This window comes from Vulpes lagopus, chromosome 1, assembly GCF_018345385.1.
Source record: "Vulpes lagopus strain Blue_001 chromosome 1, ASM1834538v1, whole genome shotgun sequence".
Taxonomy (NCBI): Eukaryota; Metazoa; Chordata; class Mammalia; order Carnivora; family Canidae; genus Vulpes; species Vulpes lagopus.
In genome coordinates, this window is record NC_054824.1 from 103,022,323 (window position 1) to 103,045,904 (window position 23,582).

General features: G+C 41.6%; 1 protein-coding gene across 1 annotated transcript in view; it reads left to right on the plus strand.

Moving 5' to 3' along the window:
• Positions 1 to 23,582, plus strand: part of PROS1 (protein S) — a 62,025-nt gene that overhangs the window by 36,268 nt on the left and 2,175 nt on the right. Inside the window, exons 7-14 of the mRNA XM_041759695.1 lie at positions 1,833 to 1,958; positions 4,924 to 5,045; positions 8,050 to 8,165; positions 11,257 to 11,446; positions 14,414 to 14,581; positions 15,842 to 16,010; positions 20,128 to 20,270; positions 22,476 to 22,701. Of these exons, the coding sequence (XP_041615629.1) occupies positions 1,833 to 1,958; positions 4,924 to 5,045; positions 8,050 to 8,165; positions 11,257 to 11,446; positions 14,414 to 14,581; positions 15,842 to 16,010; positions 20,128 to 20,270; positions 22,476 to 22,701 (1,260 nt within the window). The remainder of the gene's footprint in view (positions 1 to 1,832; positions 1,959 to 4,923; positions 5,046 to 8,049; positions 8,166 to 11,256; positions 11,447 to 14,413; positions 14,582 to 15,841; positions 16,011 to 20,127; positions 20,271 to 22,475; positions 22,702 to 23,582) is intronic.

The window sequence follows — 23,582 nt, forward strand, 5'->3', positions numbered from 1 at the left end:
GTGATCCTGGAGTCCCGGGATCGAGTCCCACATCGGGCTCCCTGCATGGAGCCTGCTTCTCCCTCTGCCTGTGTCTCTGCCTCTCTCTGTGTGTCTTTTATGAATAAATAAAATCTTAAAAAAATAAAAATAAAGTGAACTGCGTTAAGTAACAATTTCTCCTAAACCATTATCCAGTTTGTGACCATACAGCTTTCTTGTCTGCCTATTTGAAGGTCTTTTTGAAGTCAGAAATTGAGAATACCAACACTCTTAGAACACGTTATAGAAAACCATCATAATTCAGGATACTTCACACATTCTATAAGCAACTAATACCCATTCATACTTCTGCATTTAAATACTTGAATGGTCTCTCCTCAATAAGTTGTGGACGTACATTTTTCATTAAAAGGTATTTAATTAAAAAAAGGTGTTTAATTCTTATCCATTCAGTTAATACACTTGTATATAGATTTTTACAAAAGTTCTCTTATGCAGGAGAATGTCCCTGATGACCAGAACATATGTTCTTGTATACTTCATTCACACAGTCTTTATCCATGAACCAGGTGATAGAAGAATATGTATACAACGATTAAAATAGGGCCTTTGCCAAGATGTGGATGTGCCTGAGATCAAGTTGCCTGTAATTGTCTAAAAATGTAAGAATAAAACTTTTCATCAGACGTTAGATGTCAGTCTAGAGTAATAAAATCAATGTGCTATAACATGAACTCATATGATTTAGATAATTCTCTATAATATGCCTCAAACCAAATAGTTTTAGTCATATGTTTCCACTTTCTTTTAAAATATGGATTTTTATAGCTCTTTTAAAAAAATGAATATTTTATTTGATGTAATCGTAGATTTACATGCCATTGTAAGAAATTTTTAGAGTTTTATGGAGTAGAAAATATATTTTCCATTCTGAACTTATCTGTCTCCAGAGAGTACAAAAGAGAACAGTTTGCTAATAATTACGTCGCCATTGAACTATTTCTGTTGCTTGTTTTGTTTTTCTCATACATGCTTTTATCTAATTTGTTTCCTACTCCACCATGTAGTATAATAAATGCTTCTGGATATTAATGTAGCACTAAAATCTGTATTGGGATTTTATAATACTTTGAGACCTCACTCAATTCCCTTTTAAATTTGAATTACTCTTGAGGGGTTTAGCCAACAATAATAGTATGCAGATTTAGCTACTGTCCATTTCCAAAGGAAAACCTCACTGAAGAGCCACCTCATTTTTATTTTTTATATTTTTGATAATACAGAGTAAATCTACTTTGAAGAATATATTTAAAAAACATATATTTGGGGATCTATATTAAGAATATGGGGAATCTTGGGACGCTGGGTGGCTCAGCAGTTGAGCGTCTGCCTTTGGCTCAGGTTGCCACCTGACCTCAGGTCCCTGGATTGAGTCCCATATCGGGCTCTTTGTGAGGAGCCTGCTTCTCCTTCTGCCTTTGTCTCTGCCTCTCTCTCTGTCTCTCATGAATAAACAAATAAATCTTAAAAAAAAAAAAAAAGAATATGAGGAATCTTTTCTCCCATTTATTCACGCAATATAACTTGGTAGATAAGAAAATAACTAAAGCCCTCTTCTCTTTTACAGAACTATAAAGAACTTAGCAAACATCAAATTCCTTATATGTTTGTATGAAGAAATCATGTTTAGTAAACGAAAACATGATGATAGATCTAAAATTTTGTTATTCCCTGGCCACTCTGTTGTCTCATCACATGTAATAAACTAGATCCAGGAAACACAAATCAAGGGTTCTTTGCTAGTATCTTCTGGTATGGGAAAAATGTTAATATTTTGGTTTCCCTTATAGATGTGGATGAATGCTCGATAATGCCGGACATTTGTGGCGCAGCTGTGTGCAAGAACATCCCCGGGGACTATGAATGCGAATGTGCGGAAGGCTACAGATACAATCCTGCGCTGAAGTCTTGTGAAGGTAGACCTGTGGTGGTGCCATTGTGGATGGTAGAGAGGGTGGGTTGGAGCCTTGACTTGATATTGGAAGCATTGGTTCGGTCTGACAAGTCCCATGATACAGCTTAGTCAATCGGGTAGTCGCTGGCTTTGTTCCGAGTAAAAGCATGTAAGACACGTGGTCTTTGGGTTCAGCCTTGCGCCCTCCGTTTGCCTCCTGAGCTGTGTGTGAATTGGAGACCTCCCATGTAAGATAAAAGCCAGATAAACGTACCTTCTCATTGTTTAAACCATATTCAAAGATGAAAAGAATTTCAACCTGGAAGGAAAAACACACATACAAAAAGAAAACAAGTTTAAAAATCACATGGGTGTAACGCGAATGGATTGAAACCTTCTGGTTTTATACCCAGCTTTTTGATGATTTTCTGTGCCTGGATCAGTGTGTCATTTATTCTTAAATAAGAAATGATATAGTTCTGTTGTAATTAAATACATACAAAAGAAAAATCTCATCATATTTGAACAACAACCGAGCTCTAGAAATTTGAGAATTATTGATTAGTACTGTCAGTGCCTGTGGATTTGAGGGAGCCCTTTGGACTCATTTAGGCCAAGGAGTGCTGCTGGGTGTGACTCGGGTGGCATAGAGGTATTAAAGGGATATATATTTTTCAATCATAGAAACAAATTACCTCATGTCCTCTTTTAAGTTTTTTTTTTTTTTTTTTTTTAAGATTTTATTTTTTTATTCATGAGAGAGAGAGAAAGAGAGGCAGAGACACAGGCAGAGGGAGAAGCAGGCTCCATGCAGGGAGCCCTAGGTGGGACTTGATCCCGGGTCTCCAGGATCATGCCCTGGGCTATAGGCAGCACTAAACCCCTGAGCCGCCCGGGCTGCCCTCCTTTAAGTTTTTTTAAAAAAATAAATTCAATATCATAACTAAAACTAATTAAATCAATAGTGATTTTCTAATATGGGAATATATATATATATGAATATACATACTACATTCATGTATATGATGTAATGTACCCTTTTAACCATTTTTAAGGGTATAATTCAGTGCCATTAATTACTTTCACATGATTATGGAGTCATTACTGCTATCTCTCTCCAAAGTTTTTCATCATCCCAAACAGAACTCTGTAACCATTAAGCAATAAATTACCCCTCCTCCCTCTCCCAAACTCTCATCTACTTTCTGTTTCTATCTACTTTTTGGGAGATAACCTTTAATCTAATTTCTGTCTCTATGAATTTGCCTAAATCAATAGTAATTTTAGAATAGGTTTTTTTCGAATATATCTCCTTCTCTTGATATTTTGAAGTTTTACCTCCTGTGCAATCACCAAAAAATATTCCCTCCACACACCATTTCTGTTCTCCCACAACTCTAGATAGAAATTACTGTGGTAGGGCAGCCTGGGTGGCTCAGTGGTTTAGCGCTGCCTTCAGCCCAGGGTGTGATGCTGGAGACCTGGGGTCGAGTCCCACGTCGCGCTCCCTGCACGGAGCCTGCTTCTCCCTCTGCCTGTGTCTCTGCTTCTCTCTCTCTGTCTCTCATGAATAAATAAATAAAATCTTAAAAAAAAAAAAAAAGAAATTACTGTGGTAATATTCAGATTTGTTTTAGCCAACTTGATCATGTATATTGTAGTTTTTATTCAGTGAATGACAGATTTTGTTTTTAAGGGCTGTGTGTATGACACATAGGTACACTATTCATATTGTGTTAACTATCTGCAATTTAATTTTAATGCTAAGAGATCATTAATTTTGGAGTTGTACTTTAGGGCATTTAATGGAGGGAATTTATATGCTACGAATATATGCATTTATGTACTTGCAATTTTTCAAGATCTCAGGGTGCATTCATTGAAAATATCAAGGATGTCATGTAGCTCTGAAGTAGACTAGCTGGAGCATGTTATTACAACTTTTCAAGGATGATTTTCTCAAAATATGGAGTGAGGACAGGGCTATCTAGAAGATTTCACAGTATAGGGGTTTTGTTTTTCTTTTTTAAATTATAAGAAATAAAGATATGTCCTTAAATTTATTGTCACTACCGGTCACTGCATTATGGAATGTCAAAGGTTCTTGATATTACATAATACCTGATTATATTAACCTTCAGTTAAGAGGGATTTTTTTCCCCCTCCTCTCTCTTCCCCTCTGTCTTCCTCCTCCCCCTCCCTCCCTCCTCTCCTTTTCCTTCCCTTTCTTTTCATCAAAGAAAACAACTGGGAGGCAGTCTCAGTGGAATTCATGTAGTTAGAAATGATGGTTGCCTTGAGACGCTCAGTCTTTTTTCCTTCAAATTCAGAAATTGGAAAATTTATAGTTGGGATATTCTTATTAATCATTAGTATATTTGGGATATTTTTATTATTTACTTAGTATGGAAAGTTATACATTAACATCTGTTGTTTGACTTGTGTAAATAGATAGTTGAGATATTTTTTATTACTCATTTAGTATGGAATAATTGGGATACATAGCATATTCCATAGTTGGGATATTTTAATTAATTATTTAGTATGGAAAGTTATACATCAAAATTTGTTGTTTGACTTGTGTAAATAGATAGAAATTACACTTGCAACTCATTTAAATTTCCATGCCACACGCTGAAATATGATTTCATGTTATTAAGAGATTTCTTTTACTGAGAACCTATTATAATCACTGATGATTATTTATTTAATTTACTTGGGAGAGAGCCAGCAAACACAAGCGCAGGGGAGGACAGAGGGAGAGGGAGAAAAATCTCAGCCAACACCACGTGAGCATGGAGCAAGATGCGAGGCTCCATCTCCTCACCCTGAGCTCATGGCCTGAGCTGAAATAAGTGTCCGATGCTTGACCCACTGAGCCACCCAGGCGCCTCCGTTGTCACTGATGATCTTTTACTAAAATCAGAATACTCCTATTGGATTGAATATTCAGAAGATAATAAGATTTATGTTCTCTTTTACCCCAGATGTGGACGAATGCTCTGAGAATCTGTGTGCTCAACTTTGTGTCAACTACCCTGGAGGTTACTCTTGTTACTGTGATGGGAGAAAAGGATTCAAACTCGCCCAAGATCACAAGAGCTGTGAGGTAACATTTTGTAATGCTAAACTTCCCATGTCTTTTCTAAAAGGAGAGACTGGGGTACTTATTTCCACATAGCCGAGGTGAGTCAGGAAAATAGAGATGTTCTTTTGTTTGAAAGGGTATTTTTTTTTTTTAAGATTTATTTATTTATTTTGAGTGAGAGAGATTAAGAGAGAATGAGTGCGGGAGGGGCAAAGAGAGAGGGAAAGAAAAAATCTGATTTCCCACTGGGCATGGAGCCCCACAAGGGGCTCGACCTCACGACCCTGAGATCGTGACCTGAGTCGAAATCAAGAATCAGACCGAGCCACCCACGTGCCCGAGGAAAATACAGATGCTCCATGGTAATTGCTCTAAGTCTAGCAGGCTATGAGTCACAATCTATTTACTAATTTTGGTCATGTAAGCTATAAATATTGGGGATAATTAGTGACTAGGTTAAAAAAGGACTGCAGGGTCATAGTTCAGAAAGTGCTCATCTGTATAGCCTGTACATTTACAAAATACAATGTGCATTTTTATTCAAGAAATTAAGAAAAGTTAAGATTTGTACTTCTCTTTGTGAGGAAAAAAACTCACATAGAAACCGTAGCGGGAACATTTTCGTATGTGTACTTTTCTTTATCCTACTCTGACAGGTTTGATTGCACTTTGGCATGTTAGCACTTGCAAGAGCACACATAAACTCTCAGGTGGAAATAACTGTCAGAGTAGGATTTACTGGGGTTTAAGTATATCAAAATTCATAGAGGTTGATTTTGTTAATCTGTGTCTCTCAAACTTGCTTTTAGTTACTTGGATTTAATTCATAATCGACTAGGAATTGAATGTTGGGGGTGGTTTTTCCTTCATTGAAATAAATAGATCAACACCTGAAACTTTTTTCTCCCTAAATAAGGATTATGTGTTAGTGAATCTAGGGCAACTCTTGGATTCCTTTTTACAAGTGAGGGTAAAATGTTATAGGATTATGAGTCAGACAGTAAAAAACAAGACAAAAATGACGTAAACAGTGATTTAATCATGTGTATCCACATGCCTCTGTATTCGTTACTAGGACAAAACCGTGTATGCCCAAAAGTGTAGCATTCAATAAATGCTCCTGACTTGGTAAGGCGAGATGGTTGGCATATGTGGTAACTTCTATTGTACTGAAATGAATGTCATGCTGTGCGAATGTCTCTTTTGTAATTTAGTCTTTTGTTATTTTAGTATTTGTAGTGGTTACACATCACCATCCACCTTGGAAGAGGTTTATTGAAGTTTTAAGAGGAAATGAGAGATGTTGTTTCTGGACCTGAGTTAGTACAGTGCTGCACACACAGCACCCCGCTGAATATCCCGCTGTGGACGCCCAAGCTTATCCCTAAAAAGCTTTCTGGTTTTTTAAAAATTATTTTTTATTCTTTTAAAAAGATTTTTATTTATTCATGAGAGACACAGAGAGAGAGAGAGAAAGGCAGAGACACAGGCAGAGGGGGAAGCAGGCCCCATGCAGGGAGCCCAACGCGGGACTCGACCCCAGGTCTCCAGGATAACGCCCGGGGCGGAAGCCGGCCGCTGAGCCACCCAGGGATCCCGGAAAAGCTTTCTGTTTTAATGTTTGATTGTACTCTTAGAAAAAAAAAAAAAAAATCCTTGATATTAAGTTAATGACTCTATTTCTTTTCTTCCGTATATTCCTTGGAGACCAACGAGATACCTTAATTTATCTTTATCCCATCTAGGTTTTCCCGCGTTGCCTTTGTTTTTTTTTTTTTTTTTTATTTATTTATGATAGTCACAGAGAGAGAGAGAGAGAGAGGCAGAGACACAGGCGGAGGGAGAAGCAGGCTCCATGCACCGGGAGCCCGACGTGGGATTCGATCCCGGGTCTCCAGGATCGCGCCCTGGGCCAAAGGCAGGCGCCAAACCGCTGCGCCACCCAGGGATCCCGCCCCGCGTTGCCTTTGATACAAGGCAGGCGGAGTCCGAGAACCTGGGGAGGTGGGGTGGGGGCCTTCCCACTGGACCAGCCAAGACCAGTTTCCTGGGCTTCCCACGGGATAGAAATCAGATGCGATCCAGAGAAAGAAGTGAAAATGGAGTTTATTGGATAGTGTGAATGACACGGTATAGCAGACAGAGAGTCTGGGGGCCTCAGAAAGGAAAAGAGAGTGACTTTCTCCATGATTTAGGGCTAGGGGTTTGTATTGCAAAGGGGTCCAGGGTACGTGCTCCTTCAGGAATCCAGGGTAGGTCCAATCAAAGGCAAATAATAGGTGAATAATAGGTATTATTTTATAAATCATCGAAGGTAGGGGGTATTGATGCCAGTGTCAGCTGAGGTCCTGGGACATGTTTGGGATCCGGCCTCTTCTTAGATGTTATCAGGTGTTTGGGGGCCTAGGACAAAACTCGGAGAATGATTAGCTTTCTTGTTTCCCCCCTGGAGCGGGAACATAGTTTCTTTGGTTTTGACACAGATGCAAGGTGAAATCTAGAATGTGAGCAAATAGGGCTGAGCAAGGAACAGCAGAGATGTGGTCTTTCTCAAATAGAGTCCCTTCGGCTTCCCTACCTCACTCCATTATCTGGATGATACGTTTTTGCTCAAAATTTGTCGTAATAAATGAATGAGTGAATGTACTGATTCTTCCATGCTTTCTGACTCTGACATTTTTTTCCAGTGTAATTCTTAGAAAGCATCAGAACCGCAGTTAATTAAGGGGAGACATGTTACTGGAAGAAGAAGGTTGGGTTTGGGCTGAGGTTTGCAAGGGAAATAACGACAAAAATATAAGCCACACACATGGAGCAAGACTTTTGAAAACTTGTGTTCTGGGAGGTTATCCTGATGGACTTTGTAAGGAAGTAAAGGATGCTGCTTTACAAGGGTGTTCTTTATTTAATATATCAGAGGATACGTTTGACAAGACCACTAGGAATCAGAGAAAGGGTGTGTAACCTGACACAAACAGCAGGCAATAACCTACGTGTTTTGTTTCTTCTGTTTCCTTTCCCCCAGGCTGTTCCAGTGTGCCTGCCCTTGAACCTCGACAAGAATTATGAATTACTTTACCTGGCAGAGCAATTTGTAGGGGTGGTTTTATATTTAAAATTTCGTTTGCCGGAAATCACCAGGTGAGCTACCAATGTCAATGGTAATCTCTAGAGGTGAGCGGGTAAGGATAGAAGGGACGGGAAAGGTGGGAAATGTATGAAATTGCATTTCCAATTAGATAATTTAGGGGATATTATCAATCAGATGATTTGGGGAACCCTAAAGTTAATTCACTCCTTCACACCTGTAATTTTCATGCTAGAATCATTTGGGTTGTTCTAGGCTGACCTTCTCCAATGATCATTTTAGTAAGTCCTTCTTCCTTTTCTAGTGAATACATACTTAAGTTGGGAAAGTAGATTTAATACATTTGTGACATTTCCATCCTTCTTCATTCATGTTATAGAAACTAAGTAATGAGAAAATACTCAAGGTATTGCTTTTAGAATATAGTTATATTAAAAAAAAAGAATATAGTTATATTCATAATTATTGAGGAAAATTCATAAGATTGCTTAGGTGGTATTTCAAAGAAACACATCACATGATTTTAGTTGACTGAGTACCTTGTCTGTTATTCGTACCGTTAAGTTGCCTCTAGGGAAAGAGTAATTGTATTTTAGAATCATGATTTTACTTTAATTATCAAATTTTCTCAGAGTCATACATGGTTGGAACTAGAAAAAAGACATTGGAATTTTGTAGGAATAATGGAAAGGAAATGTATTTGCGACTGATTGTAAAGTCTATATTTAAAAATATAGACTTAGTTAGATAAGCACGCACACATACAACTTAATTCATTAGGTATATGAATGATTATTCATTAAATAATTCGACTAAATTCATAGAAATCACATCATTAAGCACATTGAATTGTATTCTAAGATTCACTGATGTGATTGTGCTCCTTCAATGTTCTTATCCACCAAGACCTGGTTTTCCCTTTTAACAACTCAGAGCAGATAATATTGTCTAGTGATATAGACTGGAGACAACATTCCCTTGCTAAGAGAATAATGAGAATGAGAGGGGTAAAAGGTCAATAATTGCACATTTTTAGGCCTGTTCAGGGGGATTCTGTTCTGATAATTCACAATAGTTTGGGCTCTAACATTGGATCAAATAGACTATATAATTATTTTTTTCAGTATTTACTTATTTGTTCCTTATTTATTTTAAGCTTTTTATTGAAGTATGATGTAGATACACATACAGAAATATACATGCACGTTGAATTACAGCTTGATGAATTTTGTACAAAGTGCCACCTAGTAAGCAACATGAAGAAGAGCTGGTGCTTTGTTGCTTTCTTCCCCCTTTTTCTGCAAATTCCTTCAGCTCTGTTTCCAAGGATGAAATACTTATTCTATCCTAAAGTTAACAAATTCACTCTTCTTTTTCATTCTACGAAACTTCAGAAAAAGAATGAATTCTTCCCCAATGTATGCTGATGTATTCTAGACAGAAAGAATGCAGAACAGAACTCTTTGTGTTACTGGTTTAGCATGATTTTGCAAAGAGAAGGAAATTATCTCCGTTATATGATCAACTTCTGGAGGATCGTGAGCATACACAGATTTGGGTTTGGCAAGATAATATGTGCTTGACATCAGCAAAATGTGGTGGTTATGCGAATACAGGTCCTTATCCTAAGGCAAAAACAAACAAAAAAACACCAAAAAAAAAAAAAAAAAACCACCAAAACACCTTCTAAAATAATCTTAGCTCCATAAATTACTACTACATTGTTATCTGTCCAATATACTTTACTCCACATAATATCTTTAAAATGTTTCTTGGGGGATCCCTGGGTGGCGCAGTAGTTTGGCGCCTGCCTTTGGCCCAGGGGGCGATCCGGAAGACCCTGGATCGAATCCCACGTCAGGCTCCCGGTGCATGGAGCCTGCTTCTTCCTCTGCCTGTGTCTCTGCCTCTCTCTCTCTCTCTCTCTCTGTGACTATCATAAATAAATAAAAAATTAAAAAAAAAATTTAAAAAAAAATTAAAATGTTTCTTGGAATTCTAAAGATTAAAAAATTTATTTTATCAGCCTTTCTTTGTTCCATTTAAAGTTAAATCTATTCCCATTTCATATGGTGCCCCTATAACTATTACTAGTAGGTAGAGGTGTTCCCATAGCCCTTTCTTCCTTGCCTGCCTTGGCAATTATCCGAAATCCTGACTTTTTACCTTAAATTATCTTTGTTGTAGCTTAACTGAAGTGACTAATAGTTATACAACTATGTTTCTATTCCCTGTTTGTCTTTTTTCAATCACTTTGATTTACTGGTTTCTTGGAAATGTCAATGCTGATTCTCATTACGGTGTCATGGGGCACTGATCAATACATGTGATTTTTTTAATCCAGTGTTTCTAAGATATTGCTTCCCTTGTAATAGTTACATATATATCCAGAGTCTTAATAGCGACAGATATTGCCAGAATATCTGATACACCCAGAACGTGGCTAGATGATACGTTTTAAGCTGTCCTTGCATGTGCTCTCGTATAGTGATTCATACAATTAGAATTTTGGAGAGCTTTTGAAATCAAGCTAACAGATCTATTTTAAAGTTTTTGGCTTTTCTTACCACACATGAAGGCTTAATTATGTTTGTAGTCATCCAGTCATCTCTCTGTGAGAGAGTCCTTCCTGACATATATGAAATTACAGGGAAAATGGGCCTTTTGATGTATAAACCAATCATGAAATTGTAACAGCTTTTACTACTGACTTATTGACACAGGAAAAAAAAGAAAGGAATCTTAATGTCAGATTATATAGAAAGCTCCAGGAGAGATAGATCTGGTACTTGTACATGTGGGAGTTCCAGCATTTAAAAGAGTGCCTTAAAAACAAATGCCAAAAAAAAAAAAAAGAAAAAGAAAAAAGAAAAAAGAAAAGAAAAATTACCAAAGCATCTGTTTGTGGGGGAACAGGACTCCAAGAATAAGCAAGAAAAAAATACTAACTTGATTTTAAACACACATGGAACCAGAGAGAACCCATGAACAGTTTAATTCTCCCCTGCTCTTTTATTAGTCCCAGGAAAGAAAGAAATACTTGGCTCTTTCAGCATATTGCTGTTTGCTAGTACAAGAGGAAAAGAATAGACATTGAGCATCCCATATTTCTCTGTTAAGACTCTCTCTTTTTCCATTATTTAGATTTTCAGCCGAATTTGATTTCCGGACATACGATTCAGAAGGTGTTATCCTGTATGCGGAATCTCTTGACCGCTCGGCCTGGTTCCTGATTGCGCTTCGTGATGGAAAGATTGAAATTCAGTTTAAGAATGAATTTACAACCAAAATCACAACTGGAGGCAAGGCTATTAATAATGGGCTGTGGAATACGGTAGGTTTTGCGGATTTTACCAATAACATCCCACTTTGATACAGTTTGTTTAACATCATTAATAATCTATGTTTATACTGATACCAAATCAAAACAGACCTAGGTTTATTTGATGTTGTATGAAGCATACCCCACAGTGTAAATCCTTGAAACAGCCTCTGATAAATGATGACCTCACCTAGTGTATCTAGGATTTCCTGAAACTTAAATTGTTTTCAGGTATTTGCTTGGATTGCTCTGTCTTTAACTTGTTACCTTTTTATTTTATTTTTAAAGGTTTTATTTAATTATTCATGAGATAGGGGGCAGCCCGGGTGGCTTAGCGGTTTAGCGCCACCTTCAGCCCAGGGCGTGATCCTGGAGACCCGGGATCGAGACCCGGGATCGAGACCCATGTCAGGCTCCCTACATGGAGCCTGCTTCTCCCTCTGCCTGTGTCTCCGCCTCTCTCTCTCATGAATAAATAAATAAAATCTGTAAAAAAAAAAAAAAAAATAATAATAATTATTCATGAGATAGAGAGAGAGAGAGAGAGAGAGAGAGAGAGGCAGAGACACAGGCAGAGGAAGAAGCAGGCTCCATGCAGGGAGCCCAGTGTGGGACTCGATCCTGGGTCTCCAGGATCGCATCCTGGGCAGAAGGCAGGCGCCAAACCACTGAGCCACCTGGGGATCCCTTTACCATTTTAAATGGCAGTTATTGAGGTCTCTCCCGTAGGTTAGGGATCATTAGCAGGCATACCATCTCATGCACAGGTATCACTGACCAAGGACAGCCACACTGAGTAGCCACTGATATTTTTCAAATGAAAGAGAAAAACACATAGCAACGTAGAAATATACATAGTAAGAGTAAGACTATAGTGATTAATTCAATTTTAAATGTTAGCATATAGATAATCAACTTGTACAAAGAGTATATACTAGCTAGAACCAATTAGAGTGCTTAGAGATAGACATTTTTACATAATCCCTAAAAATGAGCCTAAACAGAATTTTTCACAAAGGAGAATTACTGCTAGTCGATAATGGGGAAAATTCTTTTCTGCAACAGTTATTGCTACTTTCAGCAGGTGATTCCTGAGTGACCAGCTTCACCTTACCAGGTGGTACCCAGAAAAGACACTTCCTATGCCTGTGAGACCTGCCAAGAGGTCCATGTTGAGAAGACATGTGAAGCTATCACTGAATTATTTCAATTCTTTATTTACTTACTCATCCACTCATATATTCAATAAGCTTTTAGTTGAGCACTTTTTAAAAGGCTAAATTCCTGAGTTCAGGGAGCTAGAACCATGGCAAGAGGTGCTTCTTGCTCTCCAGCTGAGTACCTCACGGCTTAGGAGCTAATACAGCATAATGTGAACTCATTACAGCACAGGTAATAATAAAGCACCGTTGGGCACAGATGTGGTTGGCCAAAAATGGGGCTATTCATCCTTTGATAGCCATAGATTTTGGATTCTTGACTCTTAACAGAAGAGTGTCTTCATGGGATCAGATGCAATTGTGAGTAATCACTAGAGTTCTCAGGCTTCTTCATGTGCTCTCTTAGTGTGTGCAGCTTTGCCCTGCCTCTTTCCTGTGCTACATCTGTATGTGGAATGTTCGGTGCGTACAGCTATCCCTCCAGTGTACTGAAGAATGCTTTTTATTGCCCAGTACACCCAAATCACCTATCTCAAAGTCACTAAGATCACTTTTTCAGCAAAATAGAGCAAATAGAAAATTTTTTGATTGACACAAATTGAAAATGTTATCTGTTTGGAGGAGAACTTGGATACATGTTAGGCAACACAGAATATATATAAAGAAGGTAAATATTTACCTATGAGGCTAACATCTTGAGTTGCAGGTAGTGTTTACTAATGAATTCTCCATGAACGATACGTTAAAGGCAGGATTCTGGGCTGGAGAGAAGGCAGCTGTTCAGTTCCACACATTTTGTCTCCTGTGCTCATGATCCTTGTTAGAAAGAAACTTATTTAATGATATGCCCATATTTTTTTTGATACGCCCATATTTTAATTAAAATTTCCCCGTATAAGCTGAATACAACTTGACATTAAAAATTTAAGAAAAATAAGCAAGTCAGAGAAAAACTTTAATCTGGTCATACATTTTGTGCTGGCTTTCTTTTAAAAAAAAAATCTTAATTTAAGGGCATCTGGGTGGCTCAGTGGTTGAGCATCTGCTTTTGGCTCAGGTCATGACCATGGGGTCCTGGGATTTTCCCACATCGGGCACCCCTCAGGGAACCTATTTCTCCCTCTACCTCTCTCTGTGTCTCTCATGAATAAATAAATAAAATCTAAAAAAAAAAAAAAATCTAAAAAAATCTAAATTGGAAAAACTCAATTTAACTTTATGTGTTGTGCTTCCTTATGACCTCAATTACTTTTGAGTTTTGAAATAAAATATAATCTGTATGTAATGGACAGAATACTAGAGGTACTGATTTCTCATAATTGATAGTAAGAATTTATTTCCATTATTGATTCCATATGTGTACTGTCAGACAAGTGCAACATAAGAACACTTAAGTTTTCTCAGATTTTTGTAGAATGACTCACTTTAAAAAAAAAAACCTTAATTTTATGATACATTGGATTTGAAATATGTATATTATAATTGGATATTTAAATTCAAAAGAACAATATTATAGTTTTTTTCCATTAAAATATGGTGTTCATTTAACTTTCAATCAATAATTATCACTTTAAAACACATTTTTACCATCTTTATAATAACCAGACTTTTCCAATGGATTGCAACAAATCAATAATTACATTAAAATGATAGCTTTGAAAAATTATTCACCTGAATAATAACAGGATTTTTCAATCTTAGCATTTCAAATAACATGCAGTGATATTTGCATTCCTGATAATTTTTGTCTTTTTTTTGTATATTTGTTAATTGGAGTTCAATTTGCCAACATATAGAATTTTTGTCTTTTTAATTGTAGGTCTCTGTGGAAGAACTAGAATACAGTATTAGTATAAAAATAGCTAAGGAAGCCGTCATGAATATAAATAAACCCGGACGCCTTTTTAAGCCTTCAAATGGATTCCTAGAAACTAAAGTATATTTTGCAGGATTACCTCGGAAAGTGGAGAATGTCCTCATTAGACCGGTAATGATCCAAGCTTATATCACTCATCACGGGTGAATTCCTCTTGCCTGTAATAATCGATTTGAAGATGTGTTTTTCTGAGAGTCAGAAGGAGTTATTTTGTTGAATATACTAACTGTGACAACTTGAATTGAACAAGGAAAAATAACATAGTGATCCTTGAAATTATATTAAGGAAATAAGGAAATGAGTGTAGTGTTTTGGAGCCCATTTAAATGCCCAGCATTACCCATGGGGAAGTAGATTTTTTTTAATTCTCAAGCATCAAATGCGTGTTAACATGATTACTGTCCATATTCACCTATTGCAAGTATATATACATATATTCGAGTCCAAAATACAATATTTTGTAGAAGCTGGTCGAAGAATATTCTTGGGTCTATTTTAGGACTTAAATTTGGAAGATAAAATAGCATATAAAGGTGGAACTTTAAAAAAAAATCTTTGCTGGGAGTATAACTTCAGCCTATCATAAATTGAAGTCATATATAATTGATGACTTTCTGAATATGATGTTTGTCTACTGACTGTGGAGTAGGCTTCATGAAGGAGACTAAGCACTGTCCTTGAGGAGTCTTAAAAATTTTATTTGAAGTCATGGGCCTGTCAATTATACTTGCTGATGTAACTTAAATATTTACTATTTGATATCCATCTTTTTACTCATGGCAATTCATGGTTACCTTCACTTTTTAAAGATTTTTGCAATATGATGTAAAACCTGAATTAGTTGAGCCATGTCAGAGGGAATACATCTATCCATCCTTTGAAATGGATGAATCAATACATTTAAAAGTACAATAAATTTTTCAGAAACTATTTATGAAATGGCTACTATGGGTCTTGAGTCTGGTTGCTCTGATGGAGACTAAAGAGCCCAAACACTCTTGTTCCTGAAGAGGCTCAGTGTCTGAGGCAAAACAAACCCATATACAGCCCAGGGCCACAGCTAGACACGTATATGGAACTTGAGAGCAGAAAAGTTATTTCTGGATGATAGAGGAGAGGCAGGTTGAGCTGAAGGGGTTGAACATTAGGGTCGCAGCCTGGGATGGCATAAACTCACAGTAGCTGATCAGAGCCATCCCTCTGAAGGGCAGCTTAAAAAATTAGATAAAATTCAAAATACTTAAAATATTTTAAAATGGCATCAAAGAAAAGGTTTTCCCTCTACATGAAACTGCATCTATAATCAATTAAGCCACCTATGGGTCTGACTTGTTGAAGAGGCACTCCTTGACCCATATTTTAATTCATTAGATTAACCCTCGTCTAGATGGATGTATACGAGGCTGGAATTTGATGAATCAAGGAGCTTCAGGAGTAAAGGAAATTATTCAAGAAAAACAGAATAAGCATTGTCTCGTCACGGTGGAGAAGGGCTCCTACTACCCTGGTTCTGGAGTGGCCGTGTTTGGCATAGATTATAGTAAGTGACTTCTCATTTTGTCTCTCTCTTTCTCACTAATGACCAAATTGTTTCATTGACAAACAGCAATAGTTCCTGCAGTAAATACTATTGAATGCTTAACTATGTGCCAGGCAGGGTGTTAGGCTTATTCATATTGTCATATATTTCGTTGTTAAATTTTTGCAGTATAGTGAGGGGAAAGGTAGTGGAATATGCTTATGTTATTATTTAAAGATCATATTAAAAGATTGATGGCACATAACCAGATTCATTGCAAGTAAATGCAATTAACCTATTTTAAGGTCTACCGATTTCTCATACGTGTTGAGTCTACTGATGAATGCATCAAAAGGCTTCATTTCCATTTCCAGCATTTTCATTTGATTGTTTCTTAAAATGTCCACCCCTTTGTTGAGGTTTCCCATCTGTTCATGGCACATGCTGTCCGCATTTTAGACCCGCTTGCCACTGATTAATCATCACGATTTTAAGTTCCCTTCCTCAGAGGGGCAATATCTGCGTCTCCGTGATTGCTTTGTCTCTCCACCACCTGCTGCTTTTCCTGGTTTCCTCCGTACCGCTCGCCTTTGGTTTGGAGGCCAGCGCCGAGGGCGGGCGGCGGCGGAGAGGGCTAGCTTCGGGGCCCGGGGCCCGCGGGGCCGGGCGGGCAATTTCGCTGCGGCCGGCCTCGCCCCAAGCCCGTCTCGGCGGGAGGTGAGAGCTGGCAGCTGGGAGGTGGGAGCCGGGAGGTGGGAGGTGGGAGGTGGGAGCCGGGAGGTGGGTGCTGGGAGGTAGGAGGGGGGAGCCGGGAGGTGGGAGCCGCATGTGAGAGGTGGGAGCTGCAGGTGAGAGGTGGGAGTCGGGAGCCGGGAGCTGGGAGCTGGGAGCTGGGAGCTGGGAGCTGGGAGCCGCAGCTGAGAGTTGGGAGCCGGGAGGTTGGAGCTGGGAACTAGGAGCTGGGAGCTGGGAGGTGGGAGCTGGGAGGTGGGAACCAGTATTCAAAATACTTAAAATATTTTAAAATGGCATCAAAGAAAAGGTTTGGTGGGAGCTGGGAGCCAGGAGGTGGGAGCTGGGAGGTGGGAACCGGGAGGTTGGAGCTGGGAACTAGGAGCTGGGAACTAGGAGCTGGGAGCTAGGAGCTGGGAGCTAGGAGGTGGGAGCCGGGAGGTGGGAGCCGGGAGGTGGGAGCCGGGAGGTGGGAGCTAGGAGGTGGGAGCTGGGAGGTGGGAGCCGGGAGGTGGGAGCCGGGAGGTGGGAGCCGGGAGGTGGGAGCTAGGAGGTGGGAGCTGGGAGGTGGGAGCCGGGAGGTGGGAGCCGGGAGGTGGGAGCTAGGAGGTGGGAGCCGGGAGGTGGGAGCTAGGAGGTGGGAGCCGGGAGGTGGGAGCCGGGAGGTGGGAGCTAGGAGGTGGGAGCCGGGAGGTGGGAGCTAGGAGGTGGGAGCCGGGAGGTGGGAACTAGGAGGTGGGAGCCGGGAGGTGGGAGCCGGGAGGTGGGAGCCGGGAGCTGGGAGGTGGGAGCGGGGAGGTGGGAGCCGGGAGGTGGGAGCTAGGAGGTGGGAGCCGGGAGGTGGGAGCCGGGAGGTGGGAGCTGGGAGGTGGGAGCCGGGAGGTGGGATCTGGGAGCCACAGCTGAGAGGTGGGAGCCGGGCTGCCAGGGCGCCCTTGCCTCCCCTGCCATCACCTGGCGCTGGTGACGGCGACTGGCTGCCGGAGGAGTTTCCCTAAGGACTGATGTATCCTTGACTTCAGGTGTTGTTTCTGACATGCCTCTGTTTTCACGTGCCGCTCCCCGGTCTTGCTGCACCCCAGAAGATGCTGTTACTTGACATTTGTTAGCAGGGCCAGGGGAGCATTCTCGAATGTTCTGACACAGATTCCGTTTGTGGCAAGTATTCGATCCTTGACCTCAGGGCTGTGAACTTTTCATTGCCCCCTCCCAACCGCCAGCGGGTGGTGGTGGTGTTGGTGGTGGTGGTGGTGGTGGTGGTGGTGGTAATCTAATGCTCAGGACTCAGGATGTTTTTCTGCTCCTTCTTGGTAAAGGGCAGTTGGTTGGTTGGTTGGTTGGTTGGTTCTTCCCAGGTTCCCTGTCCTGTCCATGTACCGAGCCTCCGCAGGTGTGCCAAGGGCGACAGGATTTGTTGCCTTCCGCCCAAGCCGTAAGGCTTTGTTGCCGAGAGAAGGCACGAGAAGGCACGGAAGCAATGGGCTGTGCACGTCCTGCGGGTTGCGCTCCTCCCCTCCTGCCGCGGGCCGCGGGGGCTACACAAGGGGTCCTCGTGGTGCTGCTGGTGGTTGGGGAGCAGTGCTCTCTCCAGTTTTCTATGGTCTAAGCAGGACAGGAGCCAGACCCACCCAGGTTTTTGTCTTTACAGATAGTTTTTCCATAATACCCTTGGTCACACGTCTTTATACCTTTATATGATTGATTCTATAGGAGGGAATCTTCGATTATGTCCATCAAAGGCTTTGCAAATGTGTGGTTCCTACTGCTCGGTTAGATTCGCTTCCAAAGGTGTTTTATCAGTTTATACTTCTACCAACAGAGTAAGACAGTGTATGCGAGGGTTATTTCCAATCTGAGAGTTGAAAACTTAAGTCTTGTTTTAAATATTATTAACCCAATTTCTCCTGAAGTTGACGATCTCTCTATGTGTTTATTAGCTATTTCTACATCTTAATTATCTTGTTAGGTTCTTTGCCTCTTTCTGTTGAGGGGTTCATCATTTGAGCTACTAATACTTTGCATTATAAATTTAATGTTAATCTGATATCTCTGCTTTAAGGAAAAATTACATTTTAAATGTGTTTTTGCAGTCTAAAAAAAGTGTTACTACAGCTTTAAGGAAGAATCTTACACTAGTACTTTCTGTGTTCCTAACGTAAAGGAATCCAATGCCCTTAACTTTAGGTCTGTATATGAAGGATTATTTTTTTAAAATGTTTTAATTGGGGTTCATGATTGAATATAGGAAAAAACTAGGCCTACAATAATTTGTTCAAAGGGAAGACTCTGAAATGAAAATGAAAATAAGAGTTATACTGTATCTGAAAAAATTACTTTCATAAGTAGTTATTTCATGGATACCTTGAAAGTGACCTACTTTTAAATTAATGTTTAATTTACATTATAACTCCTGTACATTCACGTTTATTTTAGTTTGAATTTGTTCTTATAGTAAATTTATTTCAAAATGATTATATATATATATGTATATATATATATATATATTTTTTTTTTTTCTCTTTCCTGGGTGGGAATTAAAGGATTATAATGAACAATGTAATAGCATTAGGTGTGGCTAAATGGAAGGTTATCTTGTCAAGGGGACAAGATTTTATTTCTTTGAGAGAAAGAGGGCACGAGAAGGGGAGGGGCAGAAGGAGAGGGAGGAGCAGGCTGCCCGCTGAGCAGGGAACCCGAGGCAGCGGGGCCCCATCCCAGGACCCCGAGGTCATGACCCCAGGTGAAGCTGGACGATTGATTGAGCCACCCAGACGCCCCAATATTTTTAGGAATTAAACTACTTTGGAAACCTATCAATTCAAGTATCTGTTGAGTGACTAGTGTGGAGAACAAGGTGGTGCTAGAGACCCGTAGGTCTGCACTCCAGGGCGAGGGACGGTCAGCCCCGTAGCGAGGAAAAGGCATGAAAAACAAGGGAAGGAAAGAAAAGGGATGTGATGAGGCCCAGAGGCCCCGGAGGCCCCGGAAGGAGAGCTCGAGCCGCAGCTGCAGGGCGGGCTTGTTGGGAGGTGCCTGTAAGCCGCGCGCGTGCGGACGGGGCAGGCGCCAGCGGCCGAGCCCGAAGCTCCCTCCGAGGCGCTGCGCCAGATTCGCTGGATTCCACCCGGACGTGTCCTGGGAACTGCGACTGCGCCGCGGCGTGCCCGGTGGTGGGCGCGGAGGCCCCAGGGAGGGCTGGAAGAGGACGCACAGGGGAAACCCCTAGGGCTCCGGGCCCGCCCCGAGGCCCCGTCGGAGGGCCGGCCGGCTCCCTCCCGGGCTTCCCGCCGGCCTGTGCCTGGGTTATATAGCCGGCGGGGGGGGGCGGGGGGGGCGGGGGGGGGACCCGGGCCGGGGGGCGGTGCCGGGCGCTGACGCCGCCCCGTCCCGCCCCGTCCGGCCGCAGACTCCGCGCCCGGCGCCTGGCAGCTGAACGCGTCGCTGAGCGTCCGCGCATCGGCCGGCTCCGGCGTCCTGCTCGCCCTGGTTTCCGGCAGCTCCGTGCCCCTCGCCCTGTCGCTGACGGACTCCATCTCCGAGACGCTTCAGGTAATGGGGACTCGGCGCGGGGACTCGGGGCGCGGGGACCCCCAGTACCGGGCAGGACGGCCCGACCCGGCCGCGGGAAGGGGGCCCCCCCTTGGGGCAAAGGAAACACCAGCCCTCCCAGAAGATGGTCTCTGTCGGCCTCCTGGGAGCCCGACGGCCCAGCGGCGGGTCGCAGCCGGCACAGCGGCCACAGCGGCCACAGCAGGTCACAGCAGGTCACAGCGGGTCACAGCGGGTCACAGCGGGTCACAGCCGTCACAGCGGGTTGCAGCAGGTCACAGCGGGTCACAGCGAGTTGCAGCAGGTCTCAACGGGTCACAGCGGTCACTGCGCTCAGCAGGTCACAGCCGTCACAGCGGGTTGCAGCAGGTCACAGCGGGTCACAGCAGGTCACAGCGGGTCACAGCGAGTTGCAGCAGGTCTCAACGGGTCACAGCGGTCACTGCGCTCAGGTCACAGCCGTCACAGCGGGTTGCAGCAGGTCACAGCGGGTCACAGCGGGTTGCAGCAGGTCACAGCAGGTCACAGCCGGTTGCAGCAGGTCGCAACGGGTCACAGCGGGTTGCAGCAGGTCGCAGCAGGTCACAGCGGTCATAGCAGGTCGCAGCGGGTCGCAGCGGGTCACAGCAGGTCACAGTGGTCATAGCAGGTCGCAGCAGGTCACAGCAAGTCGCAGCGGGTCACACCAAGGCTGGCACGGCCTCCCCTGGGGTGCCCAGGGCCGGCCCAGGAGCGGCCGCATCCCGGAGGAGTGTCTGTAGCCGTCCCTGGTGTGCTGTTTGCAGCTTGGTGGCCTAAGCAACCTAAGGGGACCCTGGCGGGTCTCTATCTCCAGTCTGCCGGAGGAGCTTGCTGGGTTGAGTCCAGCTTCTTGTTTACCTTTTTTTCTTTTTTATAAACAAAATGGAAATCCTGTCTCCAGCGCTACATTCCTGCAGAGGAGGAGATTAACAGACGCCGCATCCTCGATATTTATTTTATCTTTTCTGTGTTTGACTCCATGGGTCCTGTCTCTGCCGGCAGGCTAGATTGCCTTCTCCAGACCCGTGTCGTTTCCTAACATTATCCCACATCCTGTTGATCACCCTGGAACCCTTTGTCATCTGGCCATTTTAAGACTATCAGTGAGTTCAAAGATAATGACATGTAACAGGAACAGATTTCCTCAAATGACCTATATTTGCAAAGCTGAGACTGGGATTCCTAAAATACTTCAGACTACCTTTCTACCATCTCATAACACCCAAGTTCCTAGTTTTGGTCTTAAATTCTGTCTTTTTACATTTCCTCTGCACACAGAAAATCCAGATGCATACATCAGTGTCTACAAATTGGGTAATCTTGTATGTCAGCAGTTTGAAAAGTTCAGCAAAATGAATACATTTTCTCTTTGGACTATCTTCTGTTAAATTCTCTGTAACTTACTGCTGGTAACTCTCTGTAACTTACTCCTGGCTTTCCTCTCTCAGGATTTCTTCACTCATTTTCTCCCGAGTCTTACAGGCTTGCTTGTGTGGCACACACAAACCTTTCAGTCTTGCTGGCATGTGCTTACTCAAGCACTTGAAATTTTCCAAGTCTTTTCCCCAACAAAGAGTGATTCAACTCTGTTTTTCACATGTAAGTTTTGAAGTTAGGAAGGCTCACAAGCAGAAAAATATTGCTTAAGACACTACTTTAGGTTCCCATCTTTGGTAAAACAATTTCTTGGTGTATTGAATTTGCAGAAGCCACTACCCATTTATGTCTTAGCTGAACCTGTAATTTGTGAAACTCATGTATTTTTTAAAATATGATTATTGTAACAATTGTTTTTTGAAATTTAAACTGGGAAGCTCTAACATACATTTTTTTCCCTCATCAAAATTCAGATTTTGAATTTAAAAACTCAAAAGTCACTCTTTTTTTTCTTTTTTAAAGATTTTATTGATTTATCCATGAGACACACACACACACACACACACACACACAGAGAGAGAGAGAGAGAGAGAGAGAGAGAGAGAGAGAGGCAGAGACACAGGCAGAGGGAGAAGCAGGCTCCATGCCGGGAGCCCGACATGGGACTCCATTCCAGGTCTCCAGGATCAGGCCCTGGGCTGAAGGTGGCGCTAAACTGCTGAGCCACCCAGGCTGCCCTCAAAAGTCACTCTTAAGTGGCATTACCATTTATACTTGCTTATCTTGAATCTTTGCTCTGTTTTTTAGGATATCCTAGTGTCTGTTGAAAATATTGTAATATCTCGGATAGAGGCTGTCAATCTGTGTTCCAATCAACAAGTCCATCTGGAATTAAAAGTCAACAGAAACAATCTGGAGCTGTCAACTCCACTTAAAAAAGATACCATCTCCTCTGAAGACCTTCCACAACAATTTGCCAGTTTGGACAAAGCAATGAAAGGAACAGTGACCACTTACCTGGGTGGCCTTCCAGGTATCTTCTTCTTCTTCTTTTTTTTTTTTTTCAAAATTATCTTTAAGTTTTAAAAAGTATCTTTTAAGTCAAATTAATAGTATTTTAAATATGTAATCTTAGTAAAAGTACAAAATTCTTTGTCCTTAGATGGGAGGACAAAATTCCAGTATCCATTATTCTTTTCTGGGGATTTATATTGACATTTTATTAGTACATTTGGTTTATTTATTTTTTTAATGGTGAACTAAAACTAACCAAGTTTTGTTGCATCTGACTCTCCTGGTTAGAAGTGTTTATTATTTCAGTTCATCCTCACAGTAATCTTGTGAGTTCAATATTTATTCTTCACCCATCATTTGCCTTTTATTTATTAAGAACCTACATCCCAGGTAGTAGGGATACAGTCATAAACAGATATGATCCCTGCTGCTAAGCCTTTTATAATCTAGTAGAGAGGCAGATATCCGATAACCAATTAGGAAAGTATCAGAATAATTAAATTGTGATAACTTCTATGAAGCAAAAGTATGGATTGCTTGTAGAGTCTTTTTTTTTTTTTTCTTTCTTTCTTTTTATGATAGTCACAGAGAGAGAGAGAGGCAGAGACACAGGCAGAGAGAGAAGCAGGCTCCAAGCACCGGGAGCCCGATGTGGGACTCAATCCCAGGTCTCCAGGATCGCGCCCTGGGCCAAAGGCAGGCGCCAAACCGCTGCGCCACCCAGAGATCCCTGCTTGTAGAGTCTTAAAACGGGGACTTGGCCTGCTCATACGGGCCAGGAATGAGCTCTCTGAAGAAAAGGCTAATAAATATGATAAATTGAAGGACAAAATTTAACCAGGCAGTGGTGTAGGAATTGGAATTAATATGCAATTAAAATGTCTATGTGTGGGCAAAAAT